This window comes from Bos taurus, chromosome 11 (assembly GCF_002263795.3).
Source record: "Bos taurus isolate L1 Dominette 01449 registration number 42190680 breed Hereford chromosome 11, ARS-UCD2.0, whole genome shotgun sequence".
NCBI lineage: Eukaryota > Metazoa > Chordata > Mammalia > Artiodactyla > Bovidae > Bos > Bos taurus.
This window is the reverse complement of record NC_037338.1, coordinates 104,169,254-104,188,419: the sequence shown is the minus strand read 5'-3', so window position 1 is coordinate 104,188,419 and position 19,166 is coordinate 104,169,254. Positions and strand designations below refer to the sequence as shown.

At 48.7% G+C, this 19,166-nt stretch overlaps 1 protein-coding gene and 1 non-coding gene across 9 annotated transcripts in view; one reads left to right on the top strand and one right to left on the bottom strand.

Annotated features, from left to right (window-relative positions):
- Window positions 1–11,590, top strand: part of ABO (ABO, alpha 1-3-N-acetylgalactosaminyltransferase and alpha 1-3-galactosyltransferase) — a 37,996-nt gene extending 26,406 nt beyond the window's left edge. For 3 of the 8 annotated variants that reach the window (XM_059891216.1, XM_059891214.1, XM_059891215.1), the window contains 6 exons: window positions 34–84; window positions 1,172–1,219; window positions 2,014–2,049; window positions 5,186–5,314; window positions 5,730–5,963; window positions 9,971–11,590. In XM_059891216.1, coding sequence (XP_059747199.1) covers window positions 34–84; window positions 1,172–1,219; window positions 2,014–2,049; window positions 5,186–5,314; window positions 5,730–5,963; window positions 9,971–10,661 — 1,189 coding nt within the window. In that variant the 3' untranslated portion in view covers window positions 10,662–11,590. 8 annotated transcript variants of the gene reach the window in all.
- On the bottom strand, window positions 6,985–7,091 carry LOC112448956 (U6 spliceosomal RNA). Its single transcript, XR_003037405.1, has one exon. It is a non-coding gene; the product is annotated as a U6 spliceosomal RNA (small nuclear RNA).
- Window positions 11,591–19,166: the final 7,576 nt, after the last annotated feature.

Genomic DNA, 19,166 nt, shown 5'->3' with positions numbered 1-19,166 from the left:
ATGGGTTGAGCTGACCGGGCTTTTCTGTCTCAGCAGCCCTGAGGCCCACCACGTGCAGGGGCGACGGGAGAGCCTGACTTTAAGGTAATGACTTTCACCTCTTCCTTTTTATCCACACAAAAGTTGGCATTCCTGAGCCTTACCAGCAGCTGGAGACTTTGCTTGGTCTTCCGGACTGGGACGGCCGGGCCCCTCCGAGCTTCAACGGTGCGAAGGGGACAGGCCGGGTGGGAAGGGGCGGGGCTAGTGAGGAGGGCAGGGCTGGTAAGAAGGGGCGGGGCCGATGAGGGGATAGGCTGATGTAGAGGGGCGGGGTTTGTGGGGAGGGCGGAGCTGGCGGGGAGGGCGGGGCTGGCAAGAAGGGGCGGGGCTGGTGGAGAGAGGGGGAGAGCGGGGCTGGCAGGAAGGGGCGGGGCTGGTGGAGAGAGGGAGAGGGGCGGGGCCGGTGAGGAGGGCGGGGCTGGTTAGGAGGGATTGGTGTGAGGGGCGGGGCTGCTGAGGGCGGGGCTGGTGGAAAGGGTCGGGGCTGCTGGAGAGGGACTGGGCCGGTAGAGAGGGTGGGGTTTGTGGGGAGGGCGGGGCTGGTAGAAAGAGGCGGGGCTGGCAGGGAGGGCCGGGCTGTGGGAAGGGGACGCAATCCTAGCCTTTGTCTGGTTAGCCCCCTCCCCTCTTGAAGGGGCGCTTAGTTAGCAAGGCGCTCCTTTTTCCTGGTGACTGGGAGCCTGTTCCCTCTGCAGCCAGGATGAAAACGGCATGGTTCTGCAGCGGATGCTGCGGGAGAAGAAATCCAGGTGGGGCGGCAGCTGGGCTCCCAGGGCTGAGGGAGCCGTTGCCAGAGCTTCCCTTCGGATCGCAGGGCCGACCTGGGCGTCCATGGCTCTTCCCCTCCGGAGCGGGGTTCTCCCCAGGCTGGTTTGTCACCATCGGGCGTGGCATCGCTTCGGGCAGACTGGGCACCAGGCACCCAGGCACGGCCATCGTGTCCGAGGTGTCTTCGCCCTGTTTCCCGCCCCCGGTCCCCTCACCTGCCCACACGGCCGAGCTCTGCAGCCATAGGGAGCTCTCCTCAGTAGGGACTGCGACGTGATGGCCCTCGGGAGCCCTGGCCGGGCCGCACAGCAGTGCTTCTCCCAGCGCCATCAGCTCTGAGCGCTCTGTTTTCCTCCCTCAGTGAAGGTGACGGCCACCTGGACAGCTGCAGGATACCTGAGGTACCCAGGTACTGTAGACCGCGTCTTTGGGCGGTGTCTGGGCAAGTCGACTTGCTGTTTCCCCACTCCACTGTCCCCCTCATACCCGCCTTGAGTCTGATTGTGAGATTTATCAGGAGGGAAGGAGCAAGGGAAGCTGGGAGGAGGGTAACGAGGGGCAGAAGAGAATGGGAGCAGGGGGAGCAGGCGTCAGATGGTGGGGTCACAGGTGAGCCCGCCGTGACCTCGGCCTCTCGGCTGTCCCAGCTCAGCGGTCTTACCCGGGGTAGACTAGCTGTAGCTTCTAAGCCCTCAGCTCTGTTGAAAACTGACAGGGTTGCCAGGGAGGGCATGGAGGGTGAAGGAGCCAGCAGGAGAGCGGAGAGGGGCGGTGAGGTGGCTCCAGGTGGGATGCAGCTGGTGGACAGGTGGGAGAGGCCACCCCTGTGCTTCCCACTCCTGAATAAAGCAGGACACCAAGACCTTCCTCATAACGAGTTAGACCACAGGAAGCACTTCCGAAGCACAGGAGGGTCTCTAACCTCAGCTGAGCACGAGAGGGGGAAGAGCCTCCTAGCCCATTCTCACATTTCCACCCCATCAGTTTCTCTGTCGGTTTATCCTTAGGGAAGCCCCTGACAGCCCTGGGCTGGGGAGGGGTGGGAGGTGGCTGGATGAAGGAAGATGGGAGGATGGAAGGAAGGAAGCCCCTGTGGCTGAGTGCCGCCTCCTGGCAGAGCTGCCCACTGAACTGGGAAGAGGCCCCTGGCAGCTCTGGCATTGGTGACGTGAGTGTCTGCTCACACGCATGTCTTGTCTGCAGGTTGCTTTACCCCAAGGCTCAGCTGCTCAAGCCCTTGTAAGTAGACGGAGTTTCTGCCGTGGCTGCGACCAGTGGGTTCCCTGCCACCACTACCTTATGGTTGCCTTCTCTCGCTTCACTGCCTGGTTTCAGCCTTTCTTTTGCCCTTTTCCTTTCCTTCCTGTCTGGGCTATGGGAGGCTGGGCTAGTTTTCAGTGGGTTTGGTACACACTGAAGGACCAATGGAAGGTGCCTCTAATTTGTGGTCACCAGGAGCTGTGCAGAGGTCCGCACCAGGCATGGAAGCTTCTCTTGTTTCTTCTCGGGGAAGGAAGTTGGGGTCTGGGCTGGGTTATCCCTGAGGCCTTTCCATGACCATCAGTGTCTGAGGGCTTATGGTTCCAGCTTGCCTTCACATGCAAGTATCTGTCTCCTAATCCGGGCCTCCTTGCCTGTGCCCACACCTCCTGCTTCCACTGCCCGAGAGAGTGCTGGCAGCCTGTCACTGAGGCACTAGATCCCCGAGCTTCGGGACAGGAAGTCGCCCAGAGACCACTTTGATCAGCCCCGTTTTATGGGCAGGGAAACTGAGGCTCAGAGAAGTGAAGGAGGTTGCTTGAGGCCCCTCGGCTGGAGAAGGACAGGTCAGGACGCAAGCTGAGTGGCCTCTGTTACATCCTGCCACATCCCTGCCAGGGGACCTGGAGGTGCTCACTGTCATTTCTGGAAACCACATACACACCTCCTTGAACTTCCAGAGCCGCCAGCCACGTGTGGCCTTGAACGCTTGAAACAGGACTGCTCTAGGAGGAGCTGTGCTGTCTGCGTGGGGTGCACGGTGGACTCCACTTAGTACATGAAAAGTGTACCAGGAGCTTGGGATTAACATAGACACACTGCTGTATATAAGACAGGTGAACAACAGGACCCACTGAATGGCCCAGGGACTCTACTCGATATCTTGTCATATCCTATATGGGAAAAGAACTTGAAAAAGAATATATATGTATAGAGGCACACCTGAACCACTTTGCTGTACATTTGAAACTAACACAGCATTGTCAATTAACTATATACTTCAATAAATGTATCAATTACGTACTGAAATGATAATATTTTGGATATGTTGGGTTGAACAAAGTCTATCATATTAACAGTCATTTTGCTTGGTTCCATTTACTTTTCTGTGATTCCCAGACAATTTTTAGTGGCATACCTTTCCGGAGGTCAGCACACATCTGGAGGGGCAGGTGGGCATGAACTTTTTTGGTGGGTCCTGGCGGGGTGATGAACGAGTGAATGAACACTCGTGAAATAAGAGTCAGGGGAAGGTGAAAGGGGTCCATGCCGGCTGGAGAATGGAGAAGGGGCAGAGATCACAGGACACGAAGAGCCCCTGCGAGGGGAGGGGGCTTGAAACTCAGCTCTGCCTCTGAAAGAAAACCTTGTTCTGTCTGCTCACAGCAAACATGTGGTTACCCACACCAGGTGATTCTGATACTCCCTGCAGTCAGCACAGACGCCGCAGGTGGACAGTCAGTTTCACAGCCTGCCCACACTCAGACCCTTGTCGCAAGTTCCATATTGTCATCTAAGCTTTGACCAACGGGCTATAAATCATTGCTCACCACCCGCTCCTTGGGTTTGCTGGTTTGCTGGGATGCCCCCAGAACTCAAGAAGACTTTACTTACTAGATTCTTGGCTTGTTATAAAGGATGCAGCTCAGAGACAGTCAGACTAAGAGGTAAATAGGGCAGGAGGGGGAAGGGACGGGGCGCCCAAGCCCTCCCCAGAGCACCTCCCTCCCAGCACCTCCCTGTGTTCACCAACCTGGAAGCACTCTGAACTCCACAGCTAAGGGATATTTATGGAGGCTTCATCTCGCTGGCATGATTGATTGTTAACTTGACCTCCAGTCCCTCTCCCTTCCCAGAAGGAAGGGATCATCAGTTCGGTTCAGTGCAGTCGCTCAGTCGTGTCCGACTCTTTGCGACCCCATGGACTGCAGCACGCCAGGCCTCCCTGTCCATCACCAACTCCCAGAGTTTACTCAAATTCATGTCCATTGAGTTGATGATGCCATCCAACCAACTCATCCTCTGTCGTCACCTTCTCTTCCTGCCTTGACTCTTTCCCAGCCTCAGGGTCTTTTCAAATGAGTCAGTTCTTTGCATCAGGTGGCCAAAGTATTGGAGTTTCAGCTTCAACATCAGTCCTTCCAATGAATATTCAGGGTTGATTTCCTTTAGGATAGACTAGTTGGACCTCCTTACAGTCCGAGGGACTCTCAAGAGTCTTCTCCAACACCACAGTTCAAAGGCATCAATTCTTTAGCACTCAGCTTTCTTTATAGTCCAACTCTCACATCCATGCATGACCACTGGAAAAACCATAGCCTTGACTAGATGGACCTCTGTTGGCAAAGTAATGTCTCTGCTTTTGAATATGCTATCTAGGTTGGTCATAACTTTCCTTCCAAGGAGTAAGCGTCTTTTAATTTCATGGCTGCAGTCATCATCTGCAGTGATTTTGGAGCCCCCCAAAAATAAAGTCTGTCACTGTTTCCACCGTTTCTCCATCTATTTGCCGTGAAGTGATGGGACCAGATGCCGTGATCTTTGTTTTCTGAATGTTGAGCTTAGGAAGGGATGTGAGGCAGAAAGTTCTAAGTTCCAAGTTTCTAATCCTGGCTTGGTCTTTCTGGTGACCAGCCCCTATCCTGAACTACCCCCAAGCCCACCTGGAGTCACCTCATCAGACCAAAAGATGCTCCTACAATCCAGGACCTCCCAAGGGTCCTAGAAGCCTAGTGCAGGTAAAGGGAGGGCTGTGGCAGAGACCAAATGTCTGTTTCTTGTTATGGCAATGTTCTCACGTGCTGAGAGAGGGCTTAGTGCTTGCCCTCCCTCGAGACTGTGCTCCTCCTGGAAACAAGGGGCCTCACAAAAGGATGTTTCAGGGGTTCTAGCACATGGCTGGTACTCCGGAGATACTCTGAGTTACGGCAGTGAAGGGATGGAAGTGTTGAGTCCTCGGTGCTGAGCTTATGCTGCCAAAAGCACTGGGTTGGGAATCCAGAGTCCTGTCTGCTCCTAGCTCTGCAGCTCATGGACTGTGCAGCTTTGGACAAATCCTTCTCTATGGCCCACACCCCCATGACCTGCTCGCGTGTGCTGTGACTCATCTCCCCAGGAGAGTGGACGTGCTGGTCATGACCCCCTGGTTTGCTCCCGTCGTCTGGGACGGGACCTTCGACTCTGCCCTCTTGGATGTGCAATTCAGAAACACCACCATTGGGCTGACCGTGTTCGCCATCAAAAAGTAAGTGACGGACGCTCACCCAGGGTGAGCCAGGGAGCCGGCCTGAGCTGCAGGGCAGCACTCCACTCTGTTTTCCGGGACAAGGTGCTCAGCTCACAGGGTGGGTGGGTGTGCGGAGGCACCAGTGACTTTGGGTGTGGGTGTGCGTGGGCTGGGTTGTGCAGGGGTCACTGGGCAGTCACACATATATATGTGTGCGCCGTGATAGCACACAGAGACGTGTGTGTGTGTGAGCTAACTCACTTCAGTTGTGTCCAGCTGTTTCTGACCCTCTGGATGGTAGCCCCCCAGGCTCCTCTGCCCATGGGATTCTCCAGGCAAGAACAGGGAGTGGGTTACCATTTCCTCCTCCAGGGGATCTTCCTGACCCACGGATCAAACCTCTGTCTCTTATTTCTCCTGTATCGGCAGGCAGGTTCTTTACCACTAGCATCATCTGGGAGCCCCTGCTCAAAATAGTCCCACAGCTGCGAGTCATCACCCCAGAGGTTACTGTCAACCTTTTAGAGACGGGCAGCTCACGTCGCCATCTCCAGTACCAGCCACTGTGCCAGGGGGTCAACCCCACCACCGCCCCGACGCTGGTGCTCCGTTTCCCCAGCCTGTCACCCTGGGAGGCCAAGCGTTTGCTGCTGTCTTCTCCCCGCGTGTAGGTCACTTTTTCACTCTGCGGATCGTTCCTCTTGCGGTGCAGAAGCTTTTCAGTTTGATGTAGCGGAGCTCGTTTATTTTTTGCTGCTTGTGGTTTAGGTGTCGTGTCCAACAAGTCACTGCAAAGATCCACGCACTACGAGCTCCCCACTGTTTTCAAATAAGTATCTTATGGTCTTACATGTCAGTCTTCGATCCATTTCAGGTTACTCTTGCTGAGTGTGAGACAGGGGTCTGTTTTCATTCTTCTCTGTGCCAATATTCAATTTTCCCACGTGCTGCGACTAAGACCCAGCACAGGTGGTGAATATCCTGAGTGCTGCGTCTAAGACCTCGAGCATCCATACACATACATATTTTAAAAAAGAAGATTGTGTGAGTGTCAGAAAAATATGTCAGATGGCAACATGAGCTCCAAAAAATAACTAAGTTTGGGCAAGGGGATAGAGAGTAATTTGTTTTCATGTTTATTTGCTCCTTTTTTTTTTAATTTTATTTTTAAACTTTACATAATTGTATTAGTTTTGCCAAATATCAAAATGAATCCGCCACAGGTATACATGTGTTCCCCATCCTGAACCCTCCTCCCTCCTCCCTCCCCATACCATCCCTCTGGTTCGTCCCAGTGCACTAGCCCCAAGCATCCAGTATCGTGCATCGAACCTGGACTGGCATCTCGTTTCATACATGATATTTTACATGTTTCAATGCCATTCTCCCAAATCTTCCCACCCTCTCCCTCTCCCATAGAGTCCATAAGACTGTTCTATACATCAGTGTCTCTTTTGCTGTCTCGTACACAGGGTTATTGTTAGCATCTTTCTAAATTCCATATTAGTATACTGTATTGGTGTTTTTCCTTCTGGCTTACTTCACTCTGTATAATAGGCTCCAGTTTCATCCACCTCATTAGAACTGATTCAAATGTATTCTTTTTAATGGCTGAGTAATACTCCATTGTGTATATGTACCATAGCTTTCTTATCCATTCATCTGCTGATGGACGTCTAGGTTGCTTCAAAAATATGGAACGCTTCACGAATTTGCGTGTCATCCTTGCGCAGGGGCCATGCTAATCTTCTCTGTATCGTTCCAATTTTAGTATATGTGCTGCCGAAGCGCGCACTATTTGCTCCTTTTTATTTATTTTATTTTTATTTATTTTTTACTTGAAGGATAATTGCTTTACAGAATTTTGTTTTCTGTCAAACCTCAACATGAATCAGCCGTAGGAATACATCTCTCCCCTCCCTTTTGAACCTCCCTCCCATCTCCCTCCCATCCCACCCCTCTAGGTTGACACAGAGCCCCTGTTTGAGTTTCCTGAGACATAGAGCAAATTCCCGTTGGCTCTCTATTTTCCATATGGTAATGTAAGTTTTCATGTTACTCTCTCCATACATCTCACCCTTTCCCCGTGTCCATAAGTCTATTCTCTGTCTGTTTCTCCACTGCTGTCCTGTAAATAAATTCTTCAGTACCATTTTTCTAGATTCTGTATATGTGCGTTAGAACACAATATTAATCTTTCTCTTTCTGACTTGCTTCACTCTGTATAATAGGCTCTAGTTCCTCCACCTCATTAGGACTGACTCAAATGTGTTCCTTTTTGTGGCTGAGTAATATTCCATCCCTGCTCCTTTTGATTGAGCTGTACTTTGCACATGGTCAGATGGACACGTTCAAGTGCACAGCCTGCTGGAGTTTTACATCTGGTTGCACTGGTGTAAGTGCCAGCAGAACGAGCTCTGGGGCGTGTCCAGTCTGGGCATTAGTCAGAGGACGGAATGGCCCTCTAGGGTGAATACTGCAGGGGAAGGATTCCAGGCAGAAGAAGGTGCAGAGGCCTGGAGGAGGGTGGATGGCGTGTGTCAGGAATATCAAGGAGCTGGCCTGCCCTCCAGAGGACAGAGGAGAGAGAAGAAGACAAAGTCAGAGCAGATCTTGTAGGGCCTGGTAGACCACTGCAGGATCTTGAGTTGCCTTATTATTATTTTTTTAATACAAGAAACCATTTATTTTATTTATTTTTTGAAAGCCCAATGGTATTTTTTTTTAATACCTATTTGTTTGGCTGTCTCAGGTCTGAGTTGTGGCATGCAGGCTCCTTGCTTTGGTAGGTGGGCTCTAGAGTGCTCGGGCTGAGTGGCATGTGGAACCTTAGCTCCCCAAGCAGGGATCAAACCCGTGGGCCCTTCACTGGAAGGAGGATTTCTAACCACCGGACCACCAGGGAAGTCCCAGAAGCCACCAATTTTATACCTAGCAGTCCGTAGCTCTCAGCCCCACACCCCTGAGTTGCCCGCCCCTCCCCACTCCCCACGGTAAGCACCAGCTTGTTGTGTGTCTGCGAGTCTGTCTCTGTTATGTTAGATTCGTTTGTTTGCTTTATTTACATTGAACACCACAGGCAATGTTGTTGTTCACGTGCTAAGTCTTGCCCGACTCTTTGTGACCCCATGGACTGCAGCACACCAGGCTTCCCTGTCCTTCACTGTCTCCTGGAGCTTGCTCAAACTCATGTCCATTGAGTCAGTGATGCCATCCAACCATCTCATCCTCTGTCACCCCCTTCTCCTCCTGCCTTCAGTCTTTCCCAGCACCAGGGTCTTCTCCAATGAGTCAGCTCTTCGTATCAGGTGTCCAAAATATTGGAGCTTCAGCGTCAGTCCTTCCGATGAATATTCAGAGTTGATTTCCTTTAGGATTGTTTGGTTTGATCTCCTTGCAGTCCAAGGGACTCTCAAGAATCTTCTCCAACACCACAGTTCAAAAGCATTAGTTCTTCTTCGGCACTGAGCCTTCTTTATGATACAATTTTATAGCCAATATTTTACAATACCTTTAAAAGGAGTATAATCTATATAAATTTGGAATGACTATTTTGTACTCCTGAAACTAATATAATATTGTAAATCAACTATACCTCAATTTAAAAAAAAAAGACAAGAAGCCATTGGATGGTCCTGAGCTGGGAGACATCCATCATTTGGATACTATCAATCATTTGAATTTTTGCCAAACTTGTGGATTAATCAAATATCTTATGGTTGTGAATATTTGCTCAACACCAAATAATCTGAACCCCTCCTCTTACCAGCCACTCAGGGTCTTATCTGGTGGAAGGGCTATGGTTTTGTTTCAGAGTTTTAATTTTGGTAACATGCACACAGGGCTTTCCGGGCAATGCAGTGGTAGAGAATCCACTTATCAAAGCAGGAGCCTCAAGGGACTCAATCCCTGGACTGGGAAGATCCTTTGGAGGAGGAAATGGCAACCCACTCCAGTATTCTCACCTGGAAAATTCCATGCACAGAGAAGCCTGGCAGGCTACAGTCCACGGGGTCACAAAGAGTCGGACATGACTGAGCGCACACAACTCACAAAATGCACATAATAGAAAACTCACCATCTTAACTGTTTTTAAGTGTGCACTTCAGTACACATTTAGAGTACACACTGAAGACGTGATACCACCATCAGCACTGTCCCTCCCCAGAACGGTTCTCATCTTGCAAAACTAAAATTTCTGTGCCCATTAAACACTCGCTGCTGGTTCCCCGTCCATGGGGTCACTGAGGGTCAGACACAACTGACCAACTTCGCTTTCACTTTTCACTTTCATGCACTGGAGAAGGAAATGGCAACCCATTCCAGTGTCCTTGCCTGGAGAATCCCAGGGACTGAGGAGCATGATGGGCTGCCATCTATGGGGTCGCACGGAGTCAGACACGACTGAAGTGACTTAGCAGCAGCAGCTGGTTCCCCATTCCCTCAGTGTCTGGCAACCACCATTCTATTTCTGTGTCTAAGACATTGCCTGTTCTGGGCACCTCATCTACGTGGAATCATATAGCTTTTTGACTTTTTGTGGTTGTCTTATTTCACTTAGCATAACGTCCTCAACGTATGGCTAAGGTTTCACAGACTGTTTTTGCCCAAGTGGATTCTTCTGGCGCTGTTTGATTCTGTTAACACCCACCGTCTCTTTCCTGTTGGATTTAGATACGTGGTCTTCCTGCGGCTCTTCCTGGAGACGGCGGAGAAGTACTTCATGGTGGGGCACAAGGTCATCTACTACGTCTTCACCGACCGGCCGGCGGACGTGCCCCAGATCGCCCTCCAGGACGGGAGGCAGGTGGTGGTCCTCCACGTCGGCAACTACAGACGCTGGCAGGACATCTCCATGCACCGGATGGAGATGATCAGCAACTTCTCGCGGCGGCGCTTCCTCCGCGAGGTGGACTACCTGGTGTGCCTGTACGTGGACATGAAGTTCAGCGACCACGTGGGCGTGGAGATCCTGGCGCCGCTCTTCGGGACCCTACACCCTGGCTTCTACGCTGCGGACCGCCAGTCCTTCACCTATGAGCGCCGGCCCTTGTCTCGAGCCTACATCCCGAGAGACGAGGGTGATTTCTACTACGCGGGAGGCTTTTTTGGGGGGTCGGTCCCTGAGGTTTACCGGCTCACCACGGCCTGCCACCAGGCCATGACGGCCGACCAGGCCCAGGGCATCGAGGCCGTGTGGCATGACGAGAGCCACCTGAACCGATACCTGCTGTCGCACAAGCCCAGCAAGGTGCTGTCCCCCGAGTACCTGTGGGACGAGCAGATGCTGCAGAGGCCGCCGTTACTCCGGAAGCTGCGCTACGTGGCTGTGCCCATGAACCATACAGAGATTCGGAGCCGATGAGAACGTGCTTGCCAAGAAAGTCCGTGGGCATCAGACCGCAGCGCATGTCAGTGGTTCTACCCTCTTGATAAGGGATTGGCCAAAGGTTTGATGGAACCAATGAGAACGTACTTTCCAAGAAAGTCCGTGGGAATCCGGCCGCAGCGTATGTCAGTGGTTCTACCGTCTCGATAAGGGATTGGCTAAAGGCTTGATGATGCGGGTGAAGCCATCGGCTTACTTCCTCTTCTGGAGGGAACTCCACTCGGCAGACAAAGCCGGACCTGCAGTCTTCATTCCCTCCGCATCCCGCTTCCTCTTTCAATGTGACTTGTCCTCCGAGAGCTTGACAAGGTCACCTTCCTAGGACGCTTTCTTTGGTTCTCTCTTTTTCCGGTCGTTGAAGGGAATTTCTCCCTCCTCTGAGAAAACAACAGAAAGAACTGTGTTTTCATAGAGCACTAAGGATAAACCTTTGGCTGCGTCTGCCTTTCTGCCTACCTTACCCATTGGTCTTGCCCATTATAATGTGAGATCCTGAGGGTGGAGATCAAGATGTCTTCATCTTTCTGTCCATCAGGACATACCTCAGTGCCTGAGGTTTGCATTTAAATTTCAGGAAGGGACTTCCCTGGTACCCGTCCAGTGGTTAAGAGGCTGTCTGCCAATGCTGCGGACACAAGTTGGATCCCTGATCCAGAAGCTAAGATCCCGAGTGCTATGGGGCCATGGCTACTGAGCTGGCGCTCTAGAGCCAGCAAGAGAGGCCATCCAAAGGAGCAGCCCCGACTTGCTGCAACTAGAGAAAGACCCAAAGACCACGTGCAGCAAGGAAGAGGCTGTGTGCTACAACGAAGACCCAGTGCAGTCAAAAATAAATCAATGAATTAGAAAAATAAAATAAATCAATTAAAAAATTAAATTAAAAGTAAATGCATACATTTAAGGAACTCTTTGTTTTGCAGTTTCTTTTTTTCCCCCCAGACTTTATTTAAATTTTGTATTTTGTCTTGGGGAATATTGTCAGGTGGAAAGGAAGGGACTCGGCAGTACCTACACATGTGTCCGTTCTCCCCCAGACCCTCCTCCCATCCAGGCTGCCACACAACACTGAGCAGAGCAACTTTTTTTTTTTTTTAACTAATTTTTTTGGGGGGACAGTGCTTTGCTGCTTGCAAAATCTTAGCTCCCCATCAGGGCTTGAAGCCAATTCCTCGGCAGTGAAAGTTTGGAGTCCTAACTTCTGGACCTAAACGTCGGGGACTCCTGAAAGCCTAGCTTACCACGCTGTGTGACAGCGTGGGAGGCCCAGCCCGGAAGCACCTACCGCTTTGGTTTGCTTGTGTTGGTAGCTTGTCGCTTTGGGTTGTCTGTCTTTTTCTTATTGATCTGTGGGTGTCTGTTAGTATTTTGGATGTTAGCACTTCTAGTAGACACATGTTAAAAATAGCTTCTTCCAGTTTTTAGGTTGCCATTTCAACTCTTTTAACGTAGGTGATTTTGAGGAATCATCGCCTGCTTTGAAATCACCCAAATAGCCTTCTAGTTATTTTCTGAAAGCTTTTATGTTCTTGCCTCATACTTAGGTCTTTGAAAGTGAAAGTCACTTAGTCGTGTCTGACTCTTTGCAACCCCACGATGGAATTCTTCAGGCCAGAATACTGGAGTGGGTAGCCTTTCCCTTCTCCAGGGGATCTTCCCAACCAAGGGATCGAACCCAGGTCTCCCGCATTGCAGGCAAACCCTTTACCAGCTGAGCCACCAGGAAAGACCTAAGATTAAAGACTTAGGTCCTAATCTACTGGAATTTACTTGTGTGTGATCTTAATGGGATTTCCCTGGTGGCTCAGACGGTAGAGCATCTGTCTACCATGCGGGAGACCCGGGTTCAATCCCTGGGTTGGGAAGATCCGTTGGAAAAGGAAATGGTAATCCACTCCAGTACTATTGCCTGGAAAATCTTAATGTAAGGGCCCATTTTGACTTTTCTTCCTCTGGGTAATCATTATCTGAACACCACTTACTGACAATGTGTTTGAAAACTTACTGAAAAGCTCTCTTCCCTACTGATTTGCAGTATCACTGGTCACATGATATCAAGTGTCCGCATGTGCCCGGGTGTTTGGGGGGCTCTCTAGTCTGTGTGCACTGGTCTGTTTGTCTGTCCTTATCATCTCAGCCACTCTAGGTTTATACGTAGATGTTGGGATCTGACTCGGCAAGTCTTTCCACCTGGTTTCTCAAGAATGTCTCAACTGCTCTCGACCTGTTGCATTTCCATCTAAAGTTTAAACTCTTTTGTCAAATTGTACAAAGGATCCTTCTGGGCTTTCTTGAAAATCAGAATTATGTTGAAGATATCTGGCATCTTTTCAATAATTGGGATATCCCAAAGTAAGAACAAATCTCTCCATTTATTTAGGTCTTCTTTAATATCTTTCGATAATTTCATAGGTTTCCCCATAAAGGTCTTCCAAATCTTTTTTTAAAGATTTAAAAATCTTTAAAGACTTCAAGGTTTTTAAAATCTGTTTTTTTCAACATTTTGAAAAATTTTAAGCATACAAAAAATTGTAAGAAATTGTACAGTGAATATTCACATCAGTTCAGTTCAGTCGCTCAGTCGTGTCCAACTCTTTGCGACCCCATGAATCGCAGCATGCCAGGCCTCCCTGTGCATCACCATCTCCCGGAGTTCACTCAAACTCATGTCCATCGAGTCGGTGATGCCATCCAGCCATCTCATCCTCTGTCATCCCCTTCTCCTCCTGCCCCCAATCCCTCCCAGCATCAGAGTCTTTTCCAATGAGTCAACTCTTTGCATGAGGTGGCCAAAGTACTGGAGTTTCAGCTTTAGCATCAGTCCTTCCAATGAACACCCAGGACTGATCTCCTTTAGGATGGACTAGTTGGATCTCCTTGCAGTCCAAGGGACTCTCAAGAGTCTGCTCCAACACCACAGTTCAAAAGCATCAATATTCACATACCTATCGCCTAAATACTACCATTAACGTTTTGCTGTGTACTGAGATTGTCCCACTCACGTGTGTCATCCATCTGTCTGTCCGTGCCTTCATCCACCCATCCACTCAGGAAGATACATTTCCTGTTTCTTCATGTGTCTACTCATTCTTCATTGTCTCCTAGACATTGTGATCATTTATTGTGGAGTGAGTTTCTTTTAGAGTCTTCAGGAAAAGGTTAACTTTTTTGTTGTGGGAGGTAGGAACTTGGGTAGCTCCAAATTCCAGGCTCTCTCTCCTCTGTGGTGGGTGGGCCACAGCTCAATTCTTCAATTACTCTTCTAGAGTCAGCTTGGTGGCTTGACGTCTGTCCTACATGACTAGTTCACAGATCAGCCAAAGACTTGGGCTGAGGTTACACACAGAATTCAGGGCTCCTTCCCTTTGGCTCTCTCATTTCTGGTATTTTCCCTTGTAGTTTCCAGCTGCTGTGGTCACCCCAGACTTGTCTCCTTGTTCTTCAAACAAGTAAGATGTGAATTTTTTTCCTTATTGAGTTTTGGCTGCATGTTGCTGATGGGCTTGTGGCTTCAGACTAACAGCTGTAAGTAAAGGAATCTCTCTGACTGTTATCTCTTTTTCCCAGTGAAGATTTTCCTTCCAAATGTTCACTTTTCATCACTTTCTAAAGGCTTCAGGTAGTTTTGTAAAAAATGTGTATTTTGGCTAAAGTTTACAGTTATCATGTCCAAGAAGGTGCATCGTCTATGAACCACTCATCCACTAATAAAAGCAGAACTTTGTAATTTTCCTTTATATACATTGCCCATGGTTAGTAAGTTTCATTTCTAGGCATTTAATGGTTTTTATGGCTATGGTGAATGGTTTCATTCCTATTACCAGGGTCAGCAAACTTTTTCTGTGAAGGGTCAGATAGTGAATGTTTTAGGGCTTATGGGTCATTCAGCCCCTGTCATAACTAATTTAAGTCTGCATTTAGTGCAAAAGCAGCCGTAAGTACATGAACAAATGAGTGGTTTTATTTCTGAAAACAGGCAGTGGGATAGATTTAGTCCACACGCCACAATTTGCTAGTCCCTGCCATCACATTTGCCAATTAGTTCTTACTGGTGTGCCGTGTATGAGAAAGCTACTTATGATTAACAGTGTCTGTATCACGCATCTGGTTATATTTTCAGAATCTTTTATGAGTCTTAGCAGGCTTTCTTCTGATTGATCCTCTTGAATTTTCTAGGCAGATCATCACATCAAAATTAAAAAGAATAATACTTTTATTTATTTCTTCTAGTAGTCCTGTTGACTTTCTCTTTTCATTCCCTTCTGATACCTGGCCAGCTCTCAGGGTCATGATAAACTGGAAGACCAGTCCACCCCATCCGGATCTCGGTGCTCCAAGACCAGCTCATTTAGGGCACGTGGCCAGTGAGCTGCTTCTTGCTCCCTGTTCTTGGTTTCCTCCATTTGGCAACAAGTTGGTAGAAATGTGTCCTCAGGTCGGCTGTTCCCCAGATGTCTTCTGACAGGAATGCTGGGATTTGTGCAGCCCCCAAACCACTCTTCCCTGGATTCCACACACGTCTCTGCACAGGACATCCACTCAGGTGGTCTGTACCATCTCTGGGTGGTCCCACGGTGTGGCCTCCACCAAGAGCTCCTTGGGCAGCAGCCCCTCCTGTGGGGTGACTATGTCATCACCTCACGGGAAAGGGCTTGGTGTCCTGGGCCACCTCCCAAAGCTCTTGTGTCCAGTGTTCACATCTCTGACCAGGCTGGTTTTATTTCTTCCTTTGACCCAAAGGTATTTCTCCCAATAGGAGAGGGGGCGTGGTTTGGTCTCACTGTGGTGCAGTCCTTTGCTTGCTCACGTCTGCATTTGCTGTATTTTAGTCCAAGTGCTTGTTCAACAGCATTAGTCTTCACGCTGGCTGGCTTCCTTCCAGGTGTGGACACACAACAGTGTGTCTCTGAAATGAGAATCACGTAAGGAGCTATATGTTTACTGTGGTGACATCTCCTGCCGGCCAGTTGGTAATGAACAGATTGAGCTATTCATTGTCCCTGACCTGTTGATTCTGGTGTGTGTGTGTGTGTCTGTGTATAAGCCTAAGTTTATTCCCACTAAGTCTACTTATCTCTAAGTTACATTGTACTTGCTGTTATCCTTTATTTTACTCCCCACGAGTCTCTCTTTTTCTTTTGCTCCTCCTTTTTCCTCTTCCTGGTTCTTGCAGGGTGTGTAGAGCAACACTGAACAGTGACGGTTAGAAGAAAGACTCCCCAGGGCTTCCCTGGGGGCTCAGTGGTAAAGAATCTGCCTGTCAGTGTGGGAGACTCGGGTTCTATCCCTGATCCGGGCAGATCCCACGTGCAGCAGAGCAGCTGAGACCGCGTGCCACAGCTCCTGAACCTGGGCTCTCGAGCCCGGGAACCACAGCTCCTGAGCCCACGTGCCTCAGCCATGAAACCTGCACGCACAGAGCCTGCGTGCCACAAGAGAGGTCACAGCAATGGGAGGCCCACCCACCGCAACTAGAGAGCAATCCCCAGTTGACACAAGCAAAGAAAAGCCCACGCAACAACAGAGACCTGGCATAGCCATAAATAGATAGATAGGTAAATTAAAAAAAAGAAGACTCCCTATCCCTTCAAGTGTCCCTCTCTGCTTTGCTGTTGCTTAAACAACAGTGAGATTATTTCATCATCTCGGGAAGCTAGACATCTGAGGTCCAGGTGTTGGTTGGTTGGGTTGGTTCCCTCTGAGGCCATCAAGCAGGTTCTGCCCCATTCCGCTCCCTGGCTTCTAGTGTTTTGCTGCTGATCTGTGGGGTTCCTTGGATTGCAGACGTTGAACCACCGCCCACCTCTGCCTTCATCCTCGAGTGTCCCTTCTCAAGCATGAAAGAATTCATGGACTATAGCACAGAAAAGTCTTTTATCAAAAATAGCTCAATGGGGGCTTCCCTGGTGGTCCAGTGGCTAAGACTCCATGAGCCCAATGCAGGGGTCCTGGGTTCGATCCCTGGTCAGGGAATTAGATCCTGCATGCAGCAGCGAAGATCAAAGACCCTTTGTGCCACTGCTAAAACCTAGGGCAGCCAAGTAAATTAGTTAATTTTAAAAATAGCTTGATGAACAAATCATCTCTCGAGATTAAAAAAAAATATCTGAGTTTCACCATTTCCTTCGTTTTTAGTGTGGTTTCCTTTTCCCTCTTTCTTTCCATTATTCTGGTACCTTGAAGTGGGCTTCTTCGGTGGCACAAGGGTAAAGAATCCACCTGCCAATGTAGGAGACACGTGCTTGATCCCTGGGTCAAGAAGATCTCCAGGAGAAAGAAATGGCAACCCACTCTAGTATTCTTGCCTGGTAAATCCCATGGTCAGAGGAGCCTGGCAGGGTGCAGTCCACGGGGTCACAAACAAGTCAGACACAGCTTAGCAACGAAACGACATACCCTGAAGTACGTTGTCCCAAGGGTCTGTCATGCTCTGATGTGCAAAAATGTACATTCCCTTGGTCTTAAATAAAACTGTGATTCAAAACATCCTCCTCAGACTGCTTTCAACCAAACTGTCGCCCACAAGACTTTACCGTGGGGAAATTCTGGGACTTCCCTGCTGGGGTGCAGGTGGGGGGCACCCTTCTCATATTTCTTACTGTAGCTGCGGTGTTAGCGGTGATTCATCGTAGGAACCGGAGTTTGTTGTTGTTTCAAGATAACTTCTCTTTATTAAATTTAGAGTTCCTTAACTGTAGGTTCCCCTGCCCAACCTAGTCATGAATTTTGACTTTTGTCAAGTTGTTTTGTAATCTACTGTGATAGATAATTCCTCTCTTTCTCATATCATTAATATAAGTGAATTCCAAAGAGTATTTCTGAATTTATTTATCCTCACAAACCTGAAGTAAATTGTACTTGGCCATGGTATATTATTTCAGCATACTGATTATTATTTATACCATATTCACCAGCAAGATTGATTTGTGGTTCCTTTGTGGAATCTTCCCAGTAAAATTGTTACTGTGATCTATATAGTCTGAAATGAAAGTGTTAGTCGTTCAGTTGTGTCCGACTCTCTGTGACCCCATGGACTGTAGACTGCCAGGCTCCTCTGTCCATGGAATTCTCCAGGCAAGAAGACTGAAGTGGGTTGTCATTCCCTTCTCCAGGGGATATTCCTGACCCAGGAATCAAAGCCAGGTCTCCTGCATTGCAGGCAGATTCTTCATTGTCTGAGCCACCAGGGAAGCCCCAAGCAGTCTAGCAGACTGAATTGAGAACTCTTCATTATTTTTTTAGGCTCAGAGATATTTGAATAATCTTGGACTTTGTATTTGCTTGTATGATGTATGGTGGTAAATATTTGATGAGCTTTTCTATTTTCTTCAAGGTTACAATTCCTTCTGTTGTAATTTGTTCAAGTTTTCCACCTTGAGTCAATTTTGATCATTTATATTTTCTTGGAAAACTTTTCTGTGGTTTTGATTTTATGCTTATTTTTTCCTTTAACTTTACTTTTATTTTTTTTAGCACCCTTCTTGAGTAGGGTGCTTGGTTACCAGGGTCATTTATTTTGAATGATACTTGTTTCTAAGAAAAGCATATGGTTTCAACTTTCCATTTGAGGAGAACATAAATTCTGTCTCTGGGACCTTTACAGCGAGGGTCTTCATTGTCAGTCATTTCGAAAGAGAACATTTCATGCAAAAATGAGCACAATAAAGGACAGACACGGCAAGGACCTAAGAGGAGGAGGAGGGTAAGAAGGGGTGGCAAGAACACACAAAACTATAAAAAATAGGTGTTAGTGACCGGGAGAGCCATAATGGTGTGGTCCCTCACACAGAGCCAAACATCCTGAAGTGTGAAGTCAAGTGGGCCTTGGGAAGCATTGCTGCAAACACAGATAGATGAGGTGATGGAATTCTAGCTGAGCTATTTAAACTCCTAAAAGATGATGCTGTTAAAGTGCTGCATCAATATGCCAGCAAATTTGGAAAACTCAGCTGTGGCCACATGCCTTGAAAATGTCAGTTTTCATTCCAACCCCAAAGAAGGGCAATGCCAAAGAATGTTCAAAACACCACACACTTTGAAATAGTCTGATGTTTTTCCTTTGTAATTTAAAGTTATTTAAAAGACTCACTAACCATGTGTGAGTTGAAGTAGTGAGTTTTGCTTCTTGTCATCACTCCTTAGGTCTTTGTTTCTACATATATTGTTGCTGTCTACTCCTGTCCAACTCTTTGTGACCCCATGGACTGCAGCCCACCAGGCTCCTCTGTCCATGGGATTCTCCAGGCAAGAATACTGGAGTGGGTTGCCATTTCCTTCTCCAGGGGATCTTTCCGACCCAGGGATTGAACCCATGTCTCCTGCTTGGCAGGTGATTCCTCATCACTGAGGCGGTTGGGAGTCCCTTCCAGATACATAGTTTTACAGTAAGAATGAAATGAGCAGCACAGGTCTAACTTCGCTGTACCGATGTGTCATTCACTTTTCGTGGGTAATGAAACCCAGAGAGGCTTTCCCTGCCCTTGG